This window comes from Taeniopygia guttata, chromosome 13, assembly GCF_048771995.1.
Source record: "Taeniopygia guttata chromosome 13, bTaeGut7.mat, whole genome shotgun sequence".
Lineage (NCBI taxonomy): Eukaryota > Metazoa > Chordata > Aves > Passeriformes > Estrildidae > Taeniopygia > Taeniopygia guttata.
The window spans coordinates 15473291-15495746 of NC_133038.1; the positions used below are offsets into that span (position 1 = coordinate 15473291).

General features: G+C 52.5%; 2 protein-coding genes across 3 annotated transcripts; one reads left to right on the forward strand and one right to left on the reverse strand.

Annotated features, from left to right (window-relative positions):
* Window positions 1-16: 16 nt before the first annotated feature.
* Window positions 17-5624, reverse strand: LOC100221968 (histidine--tRNA ligase, cytoplasmic). 2 transcript variants are annotated; one of them, XM_030283771.4, is made up of 12 exons: window positions 5415-5624; window positions 5208-5327; window positions 4737-4832; window positions 3829-3954; window positions 3577-3684; window positions 3054-3152; window positions 2664-2757; window positions 2399-2526; window positions 2073-2315; window positions 1303-1419; window positions 844-990; window positions 17-639 (listed from the first exon to the last, which is right to left on the reverse strand). In XM_030283771.4, exons 1-12 carry the CDS (start codon window positions 5595-5597, stop codon window positions 583-585), a joined length of 1518 nt encoding a protein of 505 aa, XP_030139631.2. In that variant the 5' UTR covers window positions 5598-5624; the 3' UTR covers window positions 17-582. The 2 variants fall into 2 exon arrangements, with proteins under 2 accessions (XP_030139631.2, XP_072791401.1); XM_072935300.1 differs by lacking the exons at window positions 3829-3954; window positions 4737-4832 and having other exon boundaries at window positions 5415-5607.
* Window positions 5605-16114, forward strand: ZMAT2 (zinc finger matrin-type 2). Its single transcript, XM_030283776.4, has 6 exons — window positions 5605-5734; window positions 9560-9653; window positions 10746-10869; window positions 11905-11978; window positions 13703-13848; window positions 15299-16114. The coding sequence occupies exons 1-6, from the start codon at window positions 5717-5719 to the stop codon at window positions 15440-15442; spliced, it is 600 nt and encodes a 199-aa protein (XP_030139636.1). The 5' UTR covers window positions 5605-5716; the 3' UTR covers window positions 15443-16114.
* The last annotated feature ends 6342 nt before the right edge of the window (window positions 16115-22456 follow it).

Consider the following 22456-nt stretch of genomic DNA (forward strand, 5'->3'; position numbering starts at 1 on the left):
GGCGGAGGGCGCGGTCTGGGTTTGTTATTGCGGGTTTTGTTTAATATATAAAAATACAGTGTTTCCGCGCTGCTCGTTGTGTCCCTCGGTGAGGGGACACGTCCGTCCTCCAGGGCGCTCCCGCAGCTCCTCCCCTGCCCGCGGGTCGGGACCGGCCCCCGCAGCCCCATGAGGGGCGGGGGTGCCCTCCCACTGCCCCGAGCCCTGAGCTGGCAGGTCCCCAACACACCACCATTCCCCCTCCCAAAAGTGGAGTTCCACCTGATCCTGCTCCAGCCTCACCACATCCATCTGTGCCACCACCACCTACAGTGACAGAAACGGCTGTACAGGTACGGGGACTACAGGATTAGGAACCCACAAACTTGGCCTTCAGAGAAGCTAATCTGAAGGTTAACCTGGTGACTGTACCGTCCATAGCTTTAAAAACTGCCATACTCCTCAGTTCCCACTGCCTGAGCAGAGGCAGTGAGCCTTAGGCCAGTGGATGTCACCAGACTGCAGCTGGCAGTGAGGGGCTGAGGGTGCTGGAGGGTCCAGATGTGCAGCAGTTCTGCCAAGCATTTCCAGCGAGAGGAGTCCTCAGGGCTCCAGCCTCCTCCTGATCTCATCAATAAGCTTCTCTCTGGGGATATCAACCTACAAAGCAAACAGCAGCAGTACAGAAGAGCACTTTTAAGGACTAAGTGAGGATACCAATGCAGTTTGTGACTGGTTTTCTGGAGTCACCCAATAGATCTGAGCTATGGCCTCCCAAAGAACACTGAGGGAAAACCCAGAACTCTCCAGTGATCTCCAGAGTCTGGAAGTACTTTAAAACCTGGTGTAAAAAGCCATTCTCACCTCCTTTCTTGTTGCAACATCTCGCAGCTTGACAACTCCATCTGCCAGCTCCTGCTCTCCCACAATGGCAGCAAGGGGGATCCCTGTGTCCTCACAATACTGCAGCTGCTTCAGCAATTTAGGATCCTTCTTGTACAGCATCTCTGCCTAGGAGGGAATGGGAAGGGTGAATCACTAACCCAACTTTCGCTCTGATGAATACTGCAGTAAAGCACCAAAACCAAACCCTGCAGCAATCACTTTACTGCTCTGGGCTGTTCTTCTCTGCCTGCCTAGATCTAAAGGTTGGACTTGACGATCTTGGAGGTCTTTTTCAACCTGAATGATGCTGTGATCTCAGACAGGCCCAGGTGTTGGAGAGACACACAACTAATGGAATTGGGTCTTGCCGTGCTACAGCTCCCTTCAGGCTCTCCCTCCCTCACCTGTGACACTGCCAAGCCCAAGTCACTCCTTTACCTTGATCCCTGCATCCCACAGTTCAGAGATTAGCTTCATTCTAGCAGCAAGCAGGTGTTTCTGAGGTGTAGCCACCAGCACTTGGGTCTCAGTTGTTCGAAGTTTCTCCCCAGATGCCTGAAGGGACACACATGGGACATTCATGGGAACCTGCAGCTCACAACACCTCAACTCCTCTATCTCCAGATCTTAACTCAGACAGTGACAACCTGGGCACCTTTAATGAGCCCCCCAGGGATTCTGAATTGTGTGCTGCTGTTCCTTAGGGACCCTGGCCAACCTCCTGGACAGCTTTCCAACGTCTCCTTCAATTCTTCAGGTACAAACACATTACCTCAGCTTTACTTGCAAGGAATCACAGGCTTGGAACCAAGCACAGAATGATGAATCTCCACAGAGGCTTTCCTGGTGTTTATTAGAGTGAGCTCAGAGCTATTACCAAATTCATTGCTTCAGAATCCCCAGGACAGAAGACATAACAGGAAAGACACAAGAATAAAGTGACGGAGGCACAAAGCTTAAAGCCAGGCACAGAGCTCAAGGCTGTTTCTAACATTTCCCTGACATCTCCTTGGATGCAGCTGCCCACACCTCCATCCTAACGGGCTGCATAAAAGGACTCTGTCTTCTGTGCATCAATATTTAGGCATGGGAAGAGCCACTTTCTGCCCCAAAATTATTTTCCCTTGAGCACTGTGGAGCTGGAGACCTCTAATAAACAGTATTTTGCTTCCTAGGGCCTTCTCCAATGCACTGCCTGCATCACCTACCTCCAGTCTCTGTTCCAGGATGGAGAAGATGCGCTCGATGCCAATGCTGACCCCCACACAGGGCACCTTCCGGCCCTTGGGATCAAACATTCCCACCAGCCCGTCGTAGCGGCCGCCCCCGGCCACGCTGCCAACGCTGACCGGCTCCTCCACGTGCTCGTTCTCCTGCTGCAGCAGCACAGCCTCAAAGATCACCCCCGTGTAATAGTCCAGGCCCCGCGCCAGGCTCAGGTCGAAGGAGATCTGCAGGGCACAAGGGCGGCCCCGTCACCGCCTGCTCGGGACCCGCCAGGGCAGCAGCCCCTCCTGCCCCCACACCTCCTCACCTTCCCCGTGATGCCAAACAGGGTCAGGTACTCAAACAGCAGCTTCATGTCCCCCAGCCCTTCCTTGGCCACCTTGTTCTGGGATAGCTTTGGGTCCTGCAGAAGCTGCTCGACCAGGTCCAGCCCACCTGTGGGGACCAGCCATGCCTCAGGTGTGCCAGGGCAGCAGCACCCGGCACGGTGGCCCCAGCCAGCCGGGTGTGTGCCCTGCACCTTCCATCCCCAGCCCAGAACCAGGCTAAGGGCACGACCCCGTGGTGCTCACCATGGAGCTGGACATACTCCCCGATGCGATCCGCAGCCTCGGGAGAGAGCCCCTTCTCTCCCACCATCTCACTCCTCACTTCTTCCCAGGGCACCTGTAGAGCAGAGAAGGGCTTCAATTGCTGCAGGACATTCTCCTCATCCACTGCCTCCATCAGCCCACATGTGCACAACTTGTGTGGAACAACAGGCAGCAATCTCACTAACTGTGCCTCTCTCTCTCACAGGATATTTTAACAAATCACCAGGCTTTGTTCTTAACCAGGCCCAAGAACTCCTCAAATCCTTTACAGACCCCATCTCAGCTGCTGTGTAACTCTTCTCAACAAGAATAGCCACAACACTGCCCAGCCTACGACCAGAAGTGTCTCCCCACGAGCCCAATGCTGACCTTGTCCAGCTTGTCCACGGTGGAGCAGGCAGGTATGAGCTTACTCTCTGGAACACCACAGACAGCAAACACACCATTCAAAATCCGACGGTCATTGACCTGGTGGAGGGAGAGGTACACTTAACATGGGGGCACCGTCTAATGCAATTTCTTTTTTTCCTAGTGTCTGGGAAGCTGCAGCTGTTGGTATTTCCCTCAGCACCCAAATTCCACGCAAAGAGAAAGTGTTGATGTATGAAAACCACCCTGTGTCTCTATGGATATAGTCAGCTGCTGGAATTCTGCAGAGCACTGTGGTTAGTCCTGGAGAGAACTCTGCTCACTGCAGCCTCAGAAGAACTCCTGGTATTCCCAGCTTAAGGCATGTCCAAGCTGAGGTTCAGCCTTTGCATATACACCATGAGGAAGCAGAGAGATGGGATAAACTTCTGGGCCAGGCCTTAGTGAGGGAGCAGGTGCTACTGTGTAAAACCACAGAGCAATGACCACTGCACAGTGGCACAGAGAAGCCACCCAGTCTCACCTTGATGACAAAGTCCCCGAGCTGCAGGTCACTCAGGATCTCGTGCACGATCTTCAGGCACTCGGCATCGGGAATCATCGGGTCAAACTGCCCGGCAATGTCAAAGTCCTGGGGGCAGAAGAAGTGATGGGAGCTCCTGGCAGAGCCAGGGGGCCTTAGCCAGACACACCCTGCTGCTCTGCAGCAGCTGGAGTGGGAAAACCCTGCTGGCCTTGTGGCCTTGGTGGCAGCACTGGCCACCACAACACTCACGCACTGGTAGAACTCGCGGTAGCGGCCCCGGGTGGTGGCCGGGTTGTCCCTCCTGTACACCTTGGCGACGTGGTAGCGCTTCATCTTTTTGATCTTGTTCATGGCCAGGTAGCGAGCAAAGGGCACCTGGCCCGAGGAGTTAAGGATGGGAACATGGAGATCCCCAGAGCTGTAGAAGTTGAACCTCAAAGCCTCCCATCACCCCTTCCCTTTGTCAGCTGCTTCCCAACTTTTTCATAATCACGGGGAGATTCTTGGGGTGTCCTGTGCAGGGTCGTGAGCTGGACATCAGCAATTATTGCTGATCCCTTCCAATTTGTGATATTCTATAACTCTATGATCTCTGGGGAGATCATCTCCCAGGCTGAAAATAAGTACAATGAACCACCTGAGCTCCCTCAATGCTGGTACAGCTCCATTTCCTCCTCCAGGCCCACTATGTGACAACATCACATACACAAGGACCCTCTCTCATCATTCCACCCTCTCACAGTGGGATCAGTGGGAATTCAATGCATGGCACTGCTATATGGATATTGAAGGAAAGAGATTTTGTTGAGATGTGGAGGTTGAGAAGGCCTGGGATGGACACTTGCAGCAAACACCTTTCCAGGTGGAACTAGCAAGGTGGGATGGGCACAGCAGAAGTGGGGACTTTAAGTGTGAGGAGATAAAACCAGTACAGTGGAGCATACTGGTGCATGTCCACAACAGGAAGGGACTCTCCTGGCCTGGCTGGGAGATGGTGTTGAGTCATGACAGTGACAGCCAGACCAGCTGGGACGGCCAAGGGGGCTGCCACCACCCCAGTGGGACCTGCAGGCAGGCCAGGGTAAGAGCGATCCCTCAAGGCAGAGGTGGCTACTATCCCCTCAAGGTGCCACCATCCCCTTGGGAGCACAGGATACGGTGAGGTCATAGCGCAGGGCCAGCAGCTCCCCTCCCTGGTCCTGCAGCTCGTAGATGAGCTTCGATTCCTCCCCATACTTCCCCAGCAGCGTCTCCTGGGGAGGGGCAAAGGGGCTCGTGACCGGGGTGGCTCTGGGGTGAAATGACCCTGAGAAAGGGGCTGGTGACCAGGATGGCTCTGGGGTGAAGGGACCCTGAGGTGGGGCACATAGCTCGATCCCCACGAACCGGGCAATACACTCATCCCCCCTCCAGCTCCTCCAGACCTAAGTCCACCTCCCTGTCCCCCCCAAAAAGAGAACCAAGCGTGAATGTCCAGCTGGCCATGCCCCACACGGAGGGGGCTCCCAGAGCTGCCCCGGGGACAGGGGCGCTCCCCAGTCCCACAGGAGGGAGCAGAGGGGCCCACGGCCCCCGGGGCGGGTCCGCTCCCCACGCCAAGGGCGACGAGAGCTCCCGCCGCGCCTCACCCGCAGCTCCAGCACGGGGGTGTCGATGGCGGCCGCCCCGTGCCGCTTGAAGCAGGACACCACGGCGGTCAGGAGCCGCTCACGGAGCGCCGCCTGCGCCGGTGGGTGGTCGCGGGTGCCCTGCCCGGGATAGAGAGCGGCCGTCAGCGGCAAGGGCAGGGGGAACACCCGCTACCCACCGGCGCCACCCCCGCTGCCCGCCTTTACCTTGGGTGTCTTCAGCACCGGCAGCCGCTCACCGCCCGCCGCCGCCCGCACCTGCCGGAACAGCGGTCCGCGGTCACCGGCCGGCGGCCGGGACCGGGCGAAGCTGCCGGCGAGGCACAGCAGCCCAAGGCGGGGCCCCGCCGGTAGGCACCGGGCGGCGGCAAAGGGCGGGAGGCGCAGCATGGCCGGCACCGGGACACCGGGAGCGCCGGCACGTGACCGCGGCGGCGCACGTGACTGCGCGGGCGGCCGCGCTTTACGGCGCCGCACGACAGTTCCCGGTGCTGTGCCCTCAGCTCGCCATGGCGTCGGGCAGCGGGGTAGGTGCTGCCGCCGGGGCTGCCCTCCGAGTGCGGGCTGCTGGCCGCTCGGCCGCCCCCGCTGCTCCTACCGGGCTTGGCAGGGCCGGGGGCACGGCCCCGCCGCGCTGCGCTCGGGGCCGCTGCCAGGCCGCGGGACGAGGATGTGGCGGGGCCGGGGGTGCCGCGGTGGGCGGGTGTGTGTGGGGTGGGAGGGGGCTCATCTCTGCTCTTTACTCCTCTCCGTGTGGGCGGTGGGAGGTTGGGGTTCTCCTGGTACCTTGAGGGCTGCCAGCGGGGTGGCCCCACAGTGAAGCCCCGGAGTCACCGGCCCGGCGGTGTTTGAGGCACGGCAGAAGGCGGCTCGCGGTGCCCTGGCCCGGTTCACACGGTGGTGTTGGGTCACAGGTTGGACTCCATGATCTCAGAGGACTTCGCCAATCGCAGTGGTTCCGTGATCCTCCCTTCCTGAGGCCGGACCTCCGCCTGTCCCAGCCGGGGAGCATGAGGAGATGGAGGCTGAGGCAGCTCCGGGGTGGAGGTGCCCACCCACCTCCAGCCCCCGGGCGAGACCCCCCCTCTCCCCGGGCTGGGCCATGGCTGATGCCGGTGACTCCTTCTTTCCCTCCCCTCCCCAGGGAAAGGGTGGCTTTTTCCGTGTCCTGATGGAGAAACATCTCTGTAATTCCCTGACTGAAGAGTGCACCCAGGTGTGGGTTGGGCTCTGCTCCCAGACAACCAGCGACAGGATAAGAGGAAACAGCCTCTAAAGTTGCAGTAGAGAAGGTTTAGGTTGGAAATTAGGAGGAGTTTTCCCCCAGAAAGGGCTGTCCAGTGTTGGAAAGGGCTGTCCAGGGAAGTGGTGGAGTCACCATTCCTGGAGCTGTTCAAGCACTGACTGGATGTGTCACTCAGTGCTCTGGAGTGGGTGACAAGGTGGGGATCTATCACAGCTTGGATTTGATGATTTTAGAGATTTTTTTTCAACCTAAATGATTCTGTGAGTGTTAAAATGGGATGGGTAAGGTATTTGCTACAGGTGTAGCCTCAGTGGAGAGCCTCCAAGACTGGAGGTGTTGCAACCTCTCCAGTGACATCCCAAAGCTGTCAGCAGCACAGGAGTTCTGTTTTTGAGGGCTTTTGGCCCATCTTTCCTTCCTTGAAGCCACTTACTGAGAAGTGAGGCACTGGCACCAGAGAAGCTGTGCCTGCCCCATCCCTGGAAATGGTCAAGGCCAAGCTGAATGGAGCTTGGAGCAGCCTGGGATAGTGGAAGGTGTCCCTACCCTTGGCAGGGAGATGGGACTGGCTGATCTTCAAGGTTCCTTCCAATCCAAACCATTCCAGGATTAATTCCGTGAAGTGGGGGAGGTCAGGAGCAGGATGTCTGCCTGTGAGGGAGGTGGGGTCTGTGGCTTATTGTCAGCTGAGAATTCCTGTTGGATTGAGCCTGGCCTGAGACTCCTGTGTTGTTTAACAGGCTTTGCTGCTGATACTGGGCACATCATTGGTGTCCATCTCCAGAGGGAACAGGAGGCTGTGGGGCACTTCTGGTTATTAATCACTGTTATTAATTTGGGAAGTATTCTCTGTCATTTAAAACAGCTCTGAGATAATGATTTTGGGGCCTGCAGCCCCCTTGCCTCCACCAGAGCAATTCAGAAACATCCGTTCAAATATTGTCCAACCAAGATCTTGTCACGCAGTTTAGTTTAATTCCTTTCCCCACGCCTGGATGAGGCAGATTGGTAAAAGAGCTGCAAAAGACTATTTTCCTTTTATTGCAACAGGAGAGAGAAGCAGCTAATAAACCTCCCCCTCTGCAGGCTCCCACCAGCTACGGTTTGTGATAATGCCTGGCATGCAGGAGAGTCTGGAAAATACCCCCAAACGTTAATTTACACTCAGTGATATTTTCTTTTCTTTTGCTCAGGGTGGTTAATAAAACCTGTTACGACATCCTTAAAGTGCTTAAGAAGCTCTGGGAATAAATGAGAATTTTTCTACGCCTCCCCAAGGCATTTTCATCCCTATCAGTAGTTGTTCGTTCCATTTGAAGGATTGCCAGAGGAGAGAACTTTAAATGGCTGTGCTGCTGCTGTAGCTCCAAATGGGATTTGTGTCCTTTGGATTGTGATTGGATTCTTGATTTGGCTGAACGGAGAAGGCGGTGGGGTGTGGGGTGTGGGGGGTCCTTCTCCCCCGGAGGTGTTTTTAAATACATCTTGTCCTTTCTTTAATGTGAAACTGAGAGGCTCTCCCTGCCATGCTGAGGAAAATGCAGCTCTTTCCAAAGAGGGGCTGTTGGCTCAGGAAATTCGGGAAGTGGCTGAGTGAAACCATGACTGATCCCAGGTGTAGGGGCCTGAGGTGCAGATAGGGCAAATGCTGGGAAGGACTTGAGCTGGCTTGGTCAGAGTGGATGTGAGTGGAACAGGAATTCTTGTCTGATCACTTCTGCACTGGGGACTGAGTGAAATCCACCCAAAAAAGTAGTCTTTGTTTTCTTCTATGCCAGTTTCACCTGAATTCAGCCTCATCTGAATTCATATTCATGCACATGCTGTGTCCAGCTCCAGTTCCCCAGCATAGGAAAGGCATGGACCTGTTGGAATAAGACCAGAGGAGGCCATGGATATGCTCCAAGGGCTGCTGCCCCTCTGTTGTGGAGACAGAGCTGGGGGTGTTCAGCCTGGGAAGACTGAACACCAATCTCTGTCCAGGGAGACCTTGGAGCACCTTCCAGTGCCTAAAGGGGCTGCAAGAGAGCTGGAGAAGGACTTTGAAAAAGGGCATGGAGTGACAGGATAAGGAGGAATGGCTTCCTACTGCCACAGAACAGGGTTAGATTTAATAGTGCGAAAAAATTTTTCCCTCTGTGGGTGGTGAGGCTCTGGCACAGGTTGCCCAGAGAAGCTGTGACTGTCCCATCCCTGAAAGTGTTCAAGGCCAAGTTGGACAGGGCTTTGAGCGACCTGGGATAGTGAAAGGTGTCCCTACCTTTGGCAGGGGATGTGGAACAAGATGATTTTTAGGGTCCCTTCAACCCAAACCATTCCAGGATTCTGTTAAAGTACCCTGTCAATGCCAGATAGTTCTGTGGAGCTCCCAAAGGGCCAGCATGCCTTGGAGGTGTTTCTGCCCTTTCCTATGTGAAGCTGCAGGAGTAGGACTGCAAAACATGTGGATTTTGTATAGGTGCTTCCCTGGTACCTCCAAGCCCTGCATTGACAGACAGGGTTTCAGAGCTTGCTCTGGTTTGCTTGTACATGTGCTCACTTGGAAATCCCACACTGGTGCCTGTGATTTCATGGCAAGCTCGGCACTTTAATGCCTGCAACACGTTGGCACTGCTGAGAGCAGACAGGCCCAGCCTTCTCTGCTCCTGCAGTGTAATCAAACTCTCTGTAGCTCGGGCTATGTTTTGCAGCTTCCTTTGTCTGACACTGCAGCTTGGATTCTTTTGACTTCTGCAAGAAGGAGGTGTAATCTGCTGCTGTGTTTGTCAGGGGCCACTTCCCAGGTCTGAGATCCATCAGTTTCAATCCCATTTGAGTCTGATTTTCAAGGCAAAAGCCTGGATGATCATCTCAGGAGCTGTTAAGATCAACTCATTTCTTCTTTTAGTGCTCTGAAATTATTCTAGTAGTAGCTAGAGGCATGCTGAGAGTGATTATCTTAAACCACATCCATAATTCCTGGATGGAAAACAGATGACAGGGAGATATAATATAATTCTCCTAATTTACTGCACTGGCCTCACAGGCCAAGTGATTCTCCCTCTTTACCCCCTCAGAGGTGATCAGACTGTGTAATAAATGTTAATGAACTCTGTTTCCCTCTCAGACCAAGAACCTGGACTTCCGCCGGAAGTGGGACAAGGACGAGTATGAGAAACTCGCAGAGAAGCGGCTCACGGAGGAGAGAGAAAAGAAAGATGGTGAGTGGTGTGCTGGCTCCAGGCAAGCTGTGCTGGATTGGCAGTGAGGCTCCCAAACCCTCAGGATTTGAGAGGGAGAGAGCAGCGAGAAGTTGAATCCCAAAGGGAAAGAGCTGGCTTGCTCCTTCCCTTTCTCCTTTGTTTGGTACTGAGTATATTTTTATGACAAAAGAAATTACTGATAACCTTTCCAGGGGCTGACTCTTCTTTGGGGAAGGACGGTGTCCTGGTTCAGGACAAATTTGGGAAAGAACCCCTGAAAGGGTTCCTCTAGGAAGCAGATTCAATTGGCCCCTCCCTGCCCCTACCGGTTTGGAAAAGATGCCTCCTTGGAGAAAAGTGGAAAAAACCTGTTTATTAAACAATATTAAACAATAAGACTTCTTGCCACTCCAAGAGAGAGACAAACTCAGAAAACACCCCTGGGCTGCAGCTGGGCTCACTCAGTCTCTGATCAGTCCCTCCAGTGCTGGAAATGCCACGGCCCAGGCCCGGCCCGCTGGGCCACAGGTGCTGCTGCTGCTGCTCTTCTGGTGTTCAGCCCAGAGCAGGTCCAGAGAAAGGGAAAAAAACCACAGTCCAGGGAACTTCTTTGCCTCAGCTAGCTAAAACTAACTAGAAAAGCAAAGGAGCGCTCTGTCTCGCTGTCTGTCCATCCGCAGACGACACAGTCCAGGAGCAGGAATGTGGAGGAGGAAGTGCAGTTCTTGAAAACAAACTCTGTGCTTCTTCTCCCCACCTTCACTCTTGGAATAAGGCTTAAAGTGTAAAACTTATTATTCAACATAAACAGGGCAGATGATTGAGAATAAAAGCATCATACAGTCAACCTAGGACGGAGAGGAACAGTCAGTTGCTGGAAACAAGATGTCAGAATATGACTCAAGTCAGAGCTGGAGATACCTCAGAGATGTACCTGGTTCTAATAGGAACCAGGAAACAGTGGGGAGGAAATTATATCCTTTACTGATTTAAAAACAATGGTGCATTTCCTGCATGGATCAGGTAGTCCCAGATACCTAGCAGGCCCCTCTGTACCAAGGGGAACATCAAATCCAGCATGTCAAGCTTGACCTTTGGTTTATGTTTTAGGCAAACCAGCTCAGCCTGTCAAAAGGGAACTTCTGCGGCACCGAGACTACAAAGTGGACCTGGAATCCAAGCTGGGGAAAACCATTGTCATCACCAAAACTACCCCTCAGTCAGAGATGGGAGGGTAGGTTGTGGCCTTATTGAGGTCTCAGAGTCTTGCTGGTTAGACTGGGAAGCTGTGACACAGCAGGGACCCCTCACAGGGCACCAGGAGCTGCTGCCCTTCTGTGTTTGGAGCCTGGGATGGTGGGGCTGCATTTTTCTACACCTAAACTGTCTCCTGGGGTAACATATGGAACAAACTCAGCAGGCTGAGCCTCTTTGGACATTATTCCTTGGTATCAATGTTGCCCACCTGTAGGACCAGCAGAGGCAGATCTCTGCTGCCTGCTTGGGTGTCTTTAACCAGGCCTTCTTGCACTGAGACCAGGACTGCTGCTGATTTAGGTATCTGTGCGCTGGAAATGGGAGAAACATCCAGACAGCTGTTCTTAGGAATGGTGTTTGGCCACTGTTTGTGTGAATCGTGTTCCACCAAAGTCTGAAAGCATTCTGAGCTCACCCTAAGCCACCAAAAGCATGAAAAGATGTGTTGAGTTTGTGTCACCTCAGGAGCAAACCTGTTAGTGTCTCCCTGGGCATAGTGCCAGGGATATGTGCAGCCCTGACCAGCACCCAGGATGGCAGTTCAGCCCCTGGCTGGACTTTTGCAGCAGCTCTTAACATGGGCAGAAGGCCCAGCTGTGCTCATCAGGGAGTTGCACTGTGAGTGATAGGGATGGTGGCACTTACCTTGCAGCCAGGTGAGAGGCTGTGGAATGGAACTGGGCTGCTGGCCAGCCCTGCCTTGAGGGGAGGGCAGGCTGTGTCACAAAGTCCATCCCACCCAGCAGAGTGTGGCTGGAAGGGGAAGATGCTGTGGCTGGTGTCTTGCAGAGCAGCTCAGAATTTGGTTTCTATCAGAGGGGTGTTGGTATCAGGGTCGGTACCTCCATGGCAGCCCTGCCCACTGAGCTTGCCCTTGCTCTTCACTGGGGCCCTCTTGTCTTGGAGAAGTGTCCTTCATCCCCAGTGACATGCAGATTGTCTCAGATAGCTCTTCTGTGGGTTGAGCTTTGTGTCATGCTTCAGGGGTCATTTTTTCTGTCTCTCCTGACAGGTATTACTGTAATGTATGTGACTGTGTGGTGAAAGATTCCATCAACTTCTTGGATCACATCAATGGCAAAAAACGTAAGGACCATTTCTTTGCTTCATTGGAGGGCTGGTTGAGTTGGAGACACTGTTCCTTTTGTGCATCACCCATGTCTGAGGCCTGAACACTTATCCATGGATCAGGAGCTTAGGAGATGAGAATGTAGAAGCTCATCATGAGAGCTGTGGAAGTGCTTCTCTTATCTCCTGACACCTTCCAGAGTGCTGGACCATTTTCATGGAATAAGCCCAGCAGAAGCAATGATTGTTGTACTCTGGTTGATGGACATATTTTCCCCATCCATCATGTCAATGCTGCTAGAAACCCAGGGTGAGAAAATTCTAGAATAGTTTGGGTTGGAAGGGGCCCTCAGAGGTCATTTAGTTCCCCCCCAGATCATGATGCCTCCTCTGTAAATCTGGAGAGAGGCTTTTTACAACACTGCAACTGTAAAGAAGTACTTAGATAAGTAAAAGGTCTGGGACTGGCTTATTTTTGGATCAGAAACCTCTCTTTGTAGGAGTTGAGTGTAAAGCTCAGAACTGGCTGATGCCTGAGCTCCAGAGTATGGATCAGAACTATATCCTCCTTGATCTGTCTGTAGATACTGCTTCTCCTTGACATGTTCAGAGAGAGGGAATGTAGAGAAACTAAAACAGACTGACACATCTTGTTCCTGCTCATGAAGGTATTTTTTGGCTCCTAGTGGAAGTCAGAAAATCACCCTTTTACAAAAAGGCAGGGATGTGTGTGCTCCAGACCTGCACACGGGGCTGTTTGAGAGCAGGAGGTTCAGTAGAAACCTGAGGACTTTTTTTCTGTAACTCAGAAAAGAAAACACAGTGTTTTAAAAACCTGTGCTTTTATGTGGATGGGAGGAAGGTGCTGACATGCCTTGTTTGACATGTTGGGAAATGAGCAAGAGGTTCATATGAGAGAATCTGGAATCAAAAATCCTGGACTGGCATGAGTTGTAAGGTTGAGCTGGGATTGCAAAGTGGCTGGTTGCACAATACCTTAGTATATGAGTATGTCTGGGAACTTTTAAACCTGTCAATAAATCTGGCTCAAACCTGCTTGTTCTTGGCAGCCCTTTTACTAATTCCTGGTGTGTAGTTTAAGCTTCCAAGTGCTGCTGCATCCCTGGGACAAATGTGTGCAGCGCTGCTGGAGTGAAAAGGCTGTTTGGTTCCACTTAGGATTGTGGGTTGGAGGCATTTCTGGGGGTGGCCCCGTCAGCATAGGCTTACCCACAAGTGAAAAACTGTGAATCTGCTCCGAAGAGCCACTGAATCAGAGGCCTGACTTTATATTCTCTGCTTTAGCTGGGAATGTCCTGTATAATCAGGATCTCTGAGTGCCACTCATGTCTTGTTTAGCATCGCCCACAGCTGAGAGATGCCAGCCTGTCAGTTTTATTCTGGCTCCTTTTTCAACACTCCAACCCTTTTTTATTCCACTAGTCCAAGATTAAATTTCCTGAGGCATCAGAGCAAATGACAGGGAGCATCCAAATAAGGAACCTTTAAAGAATAGTCTGTGTTCTTGTTACAAGAAATGTTTGGATTGTTATGGCCATTGCTTGTGTGGGTTATGGTATCCCCCTGAAGCCCACCTCCCCAGCCTAAGAAATCCTTAGTGTGGCCCTGGAAGGTGCTTTTGAGAGGGATGACAGGCAGGAAGGTGATGCTATGCTGTTTAAACTGGGATCAGGGATGGAGACTTTGTGCAGAACACTGCTGATTCCACTCGTGTCCTCCAGACCAGAGGAATCTGGGCATGTCCATGCGGGTGGAGCGTTCCACACTGGACCAGGTGAAGAAACGCTTTGAGGTGAACAAGAAGAAGATGGAGGAGAAGCAGAAGGATTATGACTTTGAGGAGAGGATGAAGGAACTCCGTGAGGAGGTGAGTCTGGGCAACAACTGAGGAAGCAAAGCTTCCCCAGAAACATGTTTTGGGAGGAAATCAACCCTGGTTCCTACTCTTATTCCTCAGAAACGTTGTTCTTGGTAGCATGGGCTTCTCATCTGCTCCTATGAGTGGGATTTGTTTTTCTGCCTTTGAAAACTTTGTATTGCTGTCCCTAGAAACCCTTTTGAGAATAACTTTGATAGTTCAGATTTCCACTCAGAACAGCACAAGTCCATTTTTTGTCCCCTACTAGTTGTGTTGGAACTTGTGTGGTCTGGTAGCAGATCTTCATCTTCATCCATTATCTTCTAGCTCTTAGGATTGCTGGAATCCTCTTCCACAGGGCACTTGCTTCTGTGTGGCTTCCCCAAGCGTAGAAGGGCTTTCTGAATGGTGTGCTGTGGTGCACAATGTGTGAGGAGGTGATAAAAGGCAGCAGATTTCTCTCAAACTGGCACTTAGATGTTAGTAAACATGGAAATCAATTATGTGAAGACCCCATGAAGTTCTGACAGCTGAGAAGTTTCTATGGGTGCTTCTCCTCTATCAGCAGCCACATAACCCAAGGTTACAAATCACTGCCTCTTTGAGTCTCCCTGCCCAAGCCCTGATCTTTGCTTCACCACAGGGGAGCTCGTTGGGGTGCTCACAGAGCAGCCCTGTCCTCTGCTTTTGGGCACCTGTGGTGCTGCTGAGCCCCATCTGTTTGGGGGATAGGAGGAAGGTGCCCCAGCAGCAAGGGGGGTGCTGTGGGTTGGAAATCTGCTGCCTGTCAATGGATAGCAAGAAGGAAATCAGCAGCAACTCCTGATGTAGCTTTCTCCAGGGCATGGCTGTGTTCAGGAGCACTGTGGACGCTGATGAGAATGGTGGGAGCAGTTGCTAAGTTGGGAGCTGAAGCCATGCTTCGATGTCACCCAGTACAAACCTGGCTCTGTTCCAGGGCTCATGATCCTCACAGAGCAAAACACTTTGATTAGAGCAGTGCAAACTCTTTGATGCCAAAACCCCCCTCAAAGCCACTCAGAGCTTCAGCTTCTGTTCCAGTGAGCAGCTGTCACTATGCCAGGCTGAGAGCCAGCAGGCATCGCAGTCGCTGGCACGACACATCGGACAAGGAATGGCCTCCTGCTTTCTAACCAGCTCCTTGTCTCAGCCTTGATTCCAGGCAAAACCTGTGATGTTTGCTCAGAAGAGAGAGTTTGATAATGCTTCATTTTGCCTGTTTGTGTGTCTCTGCTCTTGGCCTGGGAAATGGGGTGGTCTGGATTCACCAGTGAGCTTCCTCTCTGAAGACTATAGGCCAGGATTTCTGCTGTTTATTTCCTCAGGCACAGCTTGGCTACTGTGGGCAGGATTTGTGGTAATTGTGCAGTACCTGGTGTCTCAAAACTCCTTCAGCTCAGGAGTGCAAATTGTTTTGCTGTTGTGTCCCTTTCTGCAGGAGGAGAAGGCCAAAGCCTACAAGAAGGAGAAGCAGAGAGAGAAGAAGAGGCGGGCGGAGGAAGATTTGACCTTTGAAGAGGATGATGAAATGGCAGCTGTGATGGGTTTCTCTGGTTTTGGCTCAACCAAAAAGAACCACTGAACAGCTCCGGACTCTCCTCTTTCTCTAAACAGGTTGTTTTTACCCAGGGAACTCTGGATAATTCTTCAAAGACTTGATTGAGGACTTGTATGTAAATCTCCCAGTAGAAGTTGGCTGGAAGAGTTGAAAAGCAATTCCATACTCTACCTGTGCTGCAGATCAAGCTCTGCCTCTCATTAGCTTCCCTTCTCCTTCTGTGTCCTAGATCTGACTGCTCTGTGGCCGTATGTGTGCAGGGAAGTGCTCTGTTGGGTACATTTTTTTGTCAATAAAGTGCACATTCTGCACAGGTGGCCTGGTTCAGGATTAATCTAGTTGTCAACCAGGCCCTACTTGTCACCCAAGCTGTGTTTGAGATGCTGGGAGGGATTCACTTGCTTTTAGGCTCGTAATGAAGGAAATGTGCCACAGCAAGCAGTGTAAGAGGTGCATCTTTATGGCTTGTGCTGAGCAGAGCTGGTGGCTGCATGGAGTCTGGGTTGCTGAAACTTTCCTGTGTGTTTTATCTGCAAGGGAGACTTCCCTTCTTTTCTTTGTGTTTTAGCCCATAATTTCAGTTATCTTTAAGATAGGGGAGAAATTCCTCCCCGTGACTGGCCTAGGATAGAGCCAATGAAAGAAAAGTGTGTACAACTTGCCAGAAATAAATGGAATGTTTTAATGGCCCCTTGATGGGGGTTTGATGCCTTCTTTATTTTGAGAGCTTTGAAGAGTTGCTAGTGTCTCCCAGCAGCACAGAGCTGGGGTGGCCTTCTGGGGACCCAATGGTGGCAGAGGTGAGGTGTGTGCCTTCCTCTCTTGGCTCAGCTCCCAGCTGCCCTAGGCAGACCATTGCCATCATTCTTGGCTTTTTTAAGTAATTCTGGAGATGGGTGTAAGAATATGGAAGGGGAAGGGAGTTCAGGGCTGGGGACCTTCATTCTCATCAGGCAATCCAAGACAGGCTGGGCTGCATTCCAGATTTTACCAGCCTTAGTGTATTAAGGGCCATTTTTTTCCTGTCTACTGGCTGTCAGTGTCTTTTCACCTCTGCCTTCCCCTAAATCCACTTCATTTCTGCTTTTATTTACCTCAGTCAAACCTTGTGTGACTCATTTCCGTCTGCAGTTAGGATTTATATTTTGCATGGCTGGGTTTTCGTAGCTCTGTCTCTCTCTCCTCTCTCTTTTTATGTATATTGATGAAATCCTTGCGCTTGCCCTTCTCCGTGCTCGTATGAAATTTCCAGCCTGGGGAAGGCTGCAGTGTTTAGCCTGCTCTTTCTAATACATCTAGAACAAATCCTGTAATGTTGTGCTGCTGTTTTAATTCCTTAATCTTAGCCTGCTGACAGCTTCATTGCCTCAGGTCTTTCCGCTTCAATTCAGATTATAATCCCCGTTGAAGATGCTATTGAAATGATATATAGCCATTCAGATACAGCTGTCCTTGGAGGTTTGACCCTTTTAACTTGGCAATCCTTTGACTTTGGCTCTCTGAGCACACGGGCTGGGAGGGCGACTTTCATTCCAGCCACGTTCCTAGTGCTGTTCAGGCTGCAGCACGTGGCTCCGGCTGAATGGGAGAGCGGAGACGCTCGCGCCTTTGTGCCCTCCGGGGTGCGAAAGGGATGCTGCCGTGGTTTCATGCACATTAAAAGTTTAGGATGTTTCAGAGAAGATTTAGCAGCAGCCATTTTATTTCAGCCACCAGCTTTGCAGACAGCCAGCCCCTCAATGCAGCCCTTCAGTTGATGCTGCTGAGAAGGGGCAGAGGCTGCCTGCACCCCCTATCTTTTCCAGCTTTTGACCTTGGTGCCAGTGACTGCTGTCTTGGTTTTTCCATGGTGTATCCTGATCTTCTTGTCCATCCTGGCACACCCAAGGGGCGAGGTGTGAAATGAGCAGCCCCACAGAAACTTTCTGGGGTAGTGGTGAGGTTTGCACAGCCTCCTGCCACTGGGCCCTGCCTGTCCCTGCCTACCGCTCTCAGTCTCTGCAAGCCAGGGAGGAAATCCCTCCACAGCGCAGTGCTTTCAATAACGAGATTCCTCTTTGGTGTAAAGCCTGTCATTCCCGAGGCCACCTGCACCCTGGGGGCCAAAGCCCCAGCCCCAGCTCCCCGTGCTGGGGCTGCTCACGCCAGGGGAGCACAGCTCTTTGTCTCGGCAGCTTGCTGGGAGCAGTGGTGTGTGCGGCAGCAGATACAAGCTCCTGCTGGATTCCCAGCAGCGGGAGCTGCCTCTAGCCAAGGATGAAAAGCTGGTTTCATGGGAGGAAATAATATTTAGAGAAGAGACAGATAACATTCCCTGTACCAGTTGTGTTAACCCTTTGCTCCCACCACTGCTTAGCGAGGTGTTAACTCTTGGCTCTCAGCCCCCAGTCTGGAGCAGTGGTTCTCCATGACTCCTTATTAGCATTTGCCATCTCCATGTTGAATTTAAGGTGCTGGATGTGCCCATATGGGTCAGGACTTGGGGTTTTACTTGGAAAGAGAGAAGACCCAGCTCTGTAGCTCCCCTTCTTACCAGTGAACAAGGCCAGGGTGCTGTGTCCCTACTGGTTCTCATTAGCTCTTCCACAAGTTAAAACTGGGATCTGGTGGAGTAAGGAGAGATGTGTTGCATGGTTTGCTCATCCAGGCTGGGATGTCCTGCCTGCTCTCAGTGTGGAAGTGCTTTGAGGTGCCTGGAGCCAGCCTGGTGCTCGTTCCCAGTGCCTGGGCAGAGGTGCAAGTTCCGTGTGACCTGTGGGATGGAGGACCTGGAGGAGGGCTGGGAACTCTGCTCAGCTTGAGCCTCCCTCGTCTCCATCCTGCTAAATGTTCATGATAGTGTTGTAGAAATACTCAGGTGTCACAGCAGACCCCAGAAAAACATAAATCTGTCTTGCCACCTCCAATTCCTCTCTCCCTGACATCTTCCCTGGCCTCATCCTGGGAGGAAGGGCTGAGGCCTCATGGAGGGGCTGAGCATAAACACCCACCTGCTCTTTCTTTCCTTCCTGGGCACCCTAGGAGGCTTCTGGGCACTTCCTCAACCCTGCTGTCTTCTGCTGATCCACCTTCCTGTCTCTACGCATCCTGCTTGGGACTAGAGGAGCAGCAGCAGTATTCCCACCATGCCAGTAAGATGACTGGGACCAGGGGCCTGAAGTGATTCTGGAGAAGTGGTCCCAGCCTGGCCCTGTGTGTTACCCTGTCTGGCCTAACTGAATCATTCCCTCTGACTTTATTAGCAGAAAGGCCTGTTTTTTCAGCAATTTACACCAGTTTTACGTCCTGAAAGATTTAAGTGCTTGGCAGGAGCTCCAGTCCTCCCACTGCTCAGGCCAGGAGCTACTGCTGCCCCAGTTAGGCAGGCATTCCTGCCATTTGCCAGCGTTAAAGCTAAACAACATCCATAGGCAATATCCCTGGAAATCCTCCCTCCTGCCTGGTTTTGACCTGGTGCAGTGGTGCCAGGGGTCTGTGCCACCAACCCCTGCCCTGCCGAGGCTCCTGGGTGTCCCATGCTCCCATCAGTGCTGTGGCACCATCCCACACAACTCCAGAGCCAGTATTCCTGCCCTGTTCCAGCTCTCTGGAAAGCTGTGTACTGAGAGCCACCTGGATCAGTCAATGCTTGGCCCCATCTGCATCCTGTCCTGCCTTCCTCGTGTGGGGGCAGCAAGGGGAGAATCTGATCTGTGCAGGGGCAAAGGTTCAGCCTCTGATTAGAGCTGGGGTTGCTGAAAAAGAGAATAGGAATCACAGGATCCTGGAATGGTTCCAATGCCCTGCCATGGGCAGGGACACCTTCCACCAGACCAGGTTGCTCCAAGCCCCATCCAGTCTGGCCTTGGACACTTCCAGGGATGGAGCAGCCACAGCTTCTCTGGGCATTGGTTGAGGAAGGGGTGGGAGGCAGAGATAGGGCAAGGTGAAGATTTACAGAAGGGAGAATGCCTGGACTGGGAGGTATTTGCTTCCCATCTGGGGCCTGGATGGGAAACTTGGATGCCAGCTTCTGCAAATAGGATCAAGCTGGGAGCCAGGGACACCCACAGTGAGGTGGTGCTTGGCCTGGAGACCTCAGCAAGCTGGGCCATACTCATCACACATTTCTGAGGCTGAGCCAGCTCAGGCCACAGATGGGGCCAAGAGGGAACAAGTAGGGCTCTTGAGTGTTCCAAACTGGGAGGAAGGAGACAACCCCAGTGCCTCCCCGTCCCTCTCAGGTCTGTTGCCACATCCAGGTTGGAGGGTTGCTGGATGGATGGTTTCTGCTGGGCTCGGTGTGGGGCTCCTGAGCACAAGGGAGGTTTTGCTTTGTTGTAAGTGAAGTACAAAACCATCACCAGCCAGAGAACAAACAGCTCCAGGCTGGAGAGGGAGATGGGGAGGAGCAGGGGGAGCATGGGGACAGGCCATCCGCAGGAGGTTTTTCAGGGACTTGTGATCTCAGAGCAAATTTCTGCTGTTGGCTGCACACCAGTGGCACCATTTCACCAACTCATGCATGCCTGCCATGGCCGGCTCCGCAGTGCTGAGAGCCTCGGGGGGGTCAGGGCTGCGGGAATATGGTCCCTGCTCGGAGAGCGTGTGATCTGCCAGGCAGCCGGGGAGCCCCGGGGACACTGCCATGCCTTTGTTCCTCCTTCTCTTTCTTTTCCACCTTCAGATATTTTTCCCTCTGCTTCCAGCTGCGTATGCAGCACTCCCCCCCCCCACCCCCCCGCCTTTCCACCCACAGTTCCTGTCTTGATTTTCCTTCCCCTCTACAAATATGTGTTCCTTAGGCTTCTTCTCATCCATGCCCAGCTCCCCCCATCAGTGTTGCCTTCCCAAACTTCTTTTTTTCTCCCTTCTCCCTGTTTTCCCACAGGCCCACTTCATTCCTTCCCCTTCCTGCTTCTCTCCCCTTCCCTCCAGCCTCTCGGGCTTCTGTTCACTCACTCTGTCTCCCCTTCTCTGACAGTTTGGGGGAAATCTGTCTGTGTCAACACAGAAATTCCATTATTTATTGGCTGAGTGGAGCAGGGTCCTACACTCGTCTGTAATTGTCTCCAGATCAAAGCAGCTGCTGATGGCAGCTTTGCCTTCTCGCAGCAGAACACCACCCCCAGCCTCAGCTCCCCATCCTCCCGGGGGAGTCGGGTGCGTGTGCGCTGACACCCTCGATGACTGATCTCTCAGACAGAGAGGAAAGAAGTAGGGCTGGTGGGGGAGAAAAGGGAGGCCTGGAGGATCTGCAAAGCTCCCTGGAGAAGATGGGGATGGTGGGGTGTGTCTCAGGGAGACAAAGTCCCTGGCATTGGCCAGGAGAGAGTGGGAGGGTAGAGGTGGTCCCTGTCCTGGGAATAGAGACAGAGAAATGAAGTGAAAGAAGGGACAGGGAAGCAGGAAACATCCCCATATCTGTCCAGGACTGGAAGAATTAAATTTTAGAAATGGAGATAAAGGAGAACATGCCTTTTCATGCCTTTCCCTTCTGAAACCACCAACCTATGACAGGGATGTGGGACTTCAGCATTAACTGCACACAGTTTTTGTTTGGATGTTGATGCAAGATGTCTGTGGGGAGAGGAAACATCCACTCTGACTTCTGCCCCTTGGCCTCCTCACTGATGTCCCAGCTTCAACATGACTGGAAGAGCTGCAGTGATTTCTCTGCTGGAGGAGGTGAGATCAATCAGAACCACTCTTCCCAGGCCTTGTCTTCCCACTTTAGCATGATACACTGGGGAAGTTGGGAATCTCTGGACACCAAAAGACATAGACACCATCAAAAGTCATGACAGCTTGGTCCTCTCTCTCACTGCCCAGTACATGAAGCTGTCAGGCTCAATCCATGGCTCTGCATTCCTTCTAACTGTCCAAAGCATTTCCTCCTTGTAACACCTTCCTGGCCCTACCATCATTTCTCCTCTGGTTTCTTTCTCCACAGAGTTCAGGCAGTTTCACTTACACTTCTCCCTGTAAGGAGAAGCTTTAAATCAGTATTTTAACCTTTCATAACTTCAGGCACGAGAGTTGTGCATATATTCCAACAGCAGTCACATTGATGCCTGACAGAGGAGAGGTGTCACCTCCTCTCTCACAAAGCTTCTGCTCTTCCCCCAGGCAATCATTACACTGTTGCCCACCTTTCTTTCCTGCTCACTGTTCCTTCATCCTTCCCAGCAGAAAGGAGACATTCCCACAGGATATTTTAGGGAGACACTCTTAAGAGGATGCCCACAGCAAAGCGAGTAGTCCCAGCTCTCAGGATAATGGGGACACAGCCCTTCTTTTGCTTTTGGTCTCAAGTCTATTATTTCAAGTGGAACAAGATACCAGCCGTGAGAGCAGCTCTTTTGGCACCTTGGGTTTGCAAGAAATTCTCCCCCTCCAGTGCAGGAGGGGAGACTTGGCTTCCTGAGCTGCCACTGAGGCCTGTGTCCTACAGGGAGTCAGAACTGCTCCCTCAGAGGCTGGGCAGGACTGGGCCCATGTCCTGGAAATGCTCAAAAGGAGGTGACAGCTAGAGAGGGTCTGCTGGGAGTTGAGCCTGTTTCAGTTTCCATCTGTCCCAGGCAAAGGGACTGAGGGAGTTGTCCCTATGTGTGTCTGGCCAGGAGAGTCCAGTGCCTTCTACCAGTAGTAAGCCTTGAGCTGGTCACCTCAGCAACGTTTTCTCACATAAAAACCCCCTGGAACTTCATGAACATATCATGCCTGGAGCAAAAGTTCTTCCTGCACCACTGCAGAGGAAGAGGAGGGTGGTAAGCAACTCCAGCACCTTGCAGAGAGAGGAAAGCCCATGGACAAGGGCTTCTAGTGGGAAATGGTGCCTGTAAGAAGTGGCTCCTGACGAATCTGGGACCTGTGCTCTGGAAGCCTGGGCTCTCTGGACAGCTCTTTCCCTTGCTTTGGTGAGCTACTCACCTCTGCTCGGTGACTGGGACTTCCCAGGTTCATGGGGTTTTTTTCTGTTGGGACTTCCAGAGGACCTCGGGGCATCCCTACTCAGAGCTAGATTTGGCAGCTCAGGAAGACCTCCAGAATGGCAAT

Coding starts and splice junctions, on each gene's coding strand:
- ZMAT2 (XM_030283776.4), top strand. Junction 9,654..10,745: donor GGAGAGAGAAAAGAAAGATG/GTGAGTGGTGTG, acceptor TTTATGTTTTAG/GCAAACCAGCTCAGCCTGTC. Junction 11,979..13,702: donor TCACATCAATGGCAAAAAAC/GTAAGGACCATT, acceptor CGTGTCCTCCAG/ACCAGAGGAATCTGGGCATG.
- LOC100221968 (XM_030283771.4), bottom strand. CDS start 5,597: ATGCTGCGCCTCCCGCCCTTTGCCGCCGCCCGGTGCCTACCGGCGGGG. Junction 991..1,302: donor TGTGGGATGCAGGGATCAAG/GTAAAGGAGTGA, acceptor ATTCCCTCCTAG/GCAGAGATGCTGTACAAGAA. Junction 640..843: donor ATGTTGCAACAAGAAAGGAG/GTGAGAATGGCT, acceptor TTTGCTTTGTAG/GTTGATATCCCCAGAGAGAA.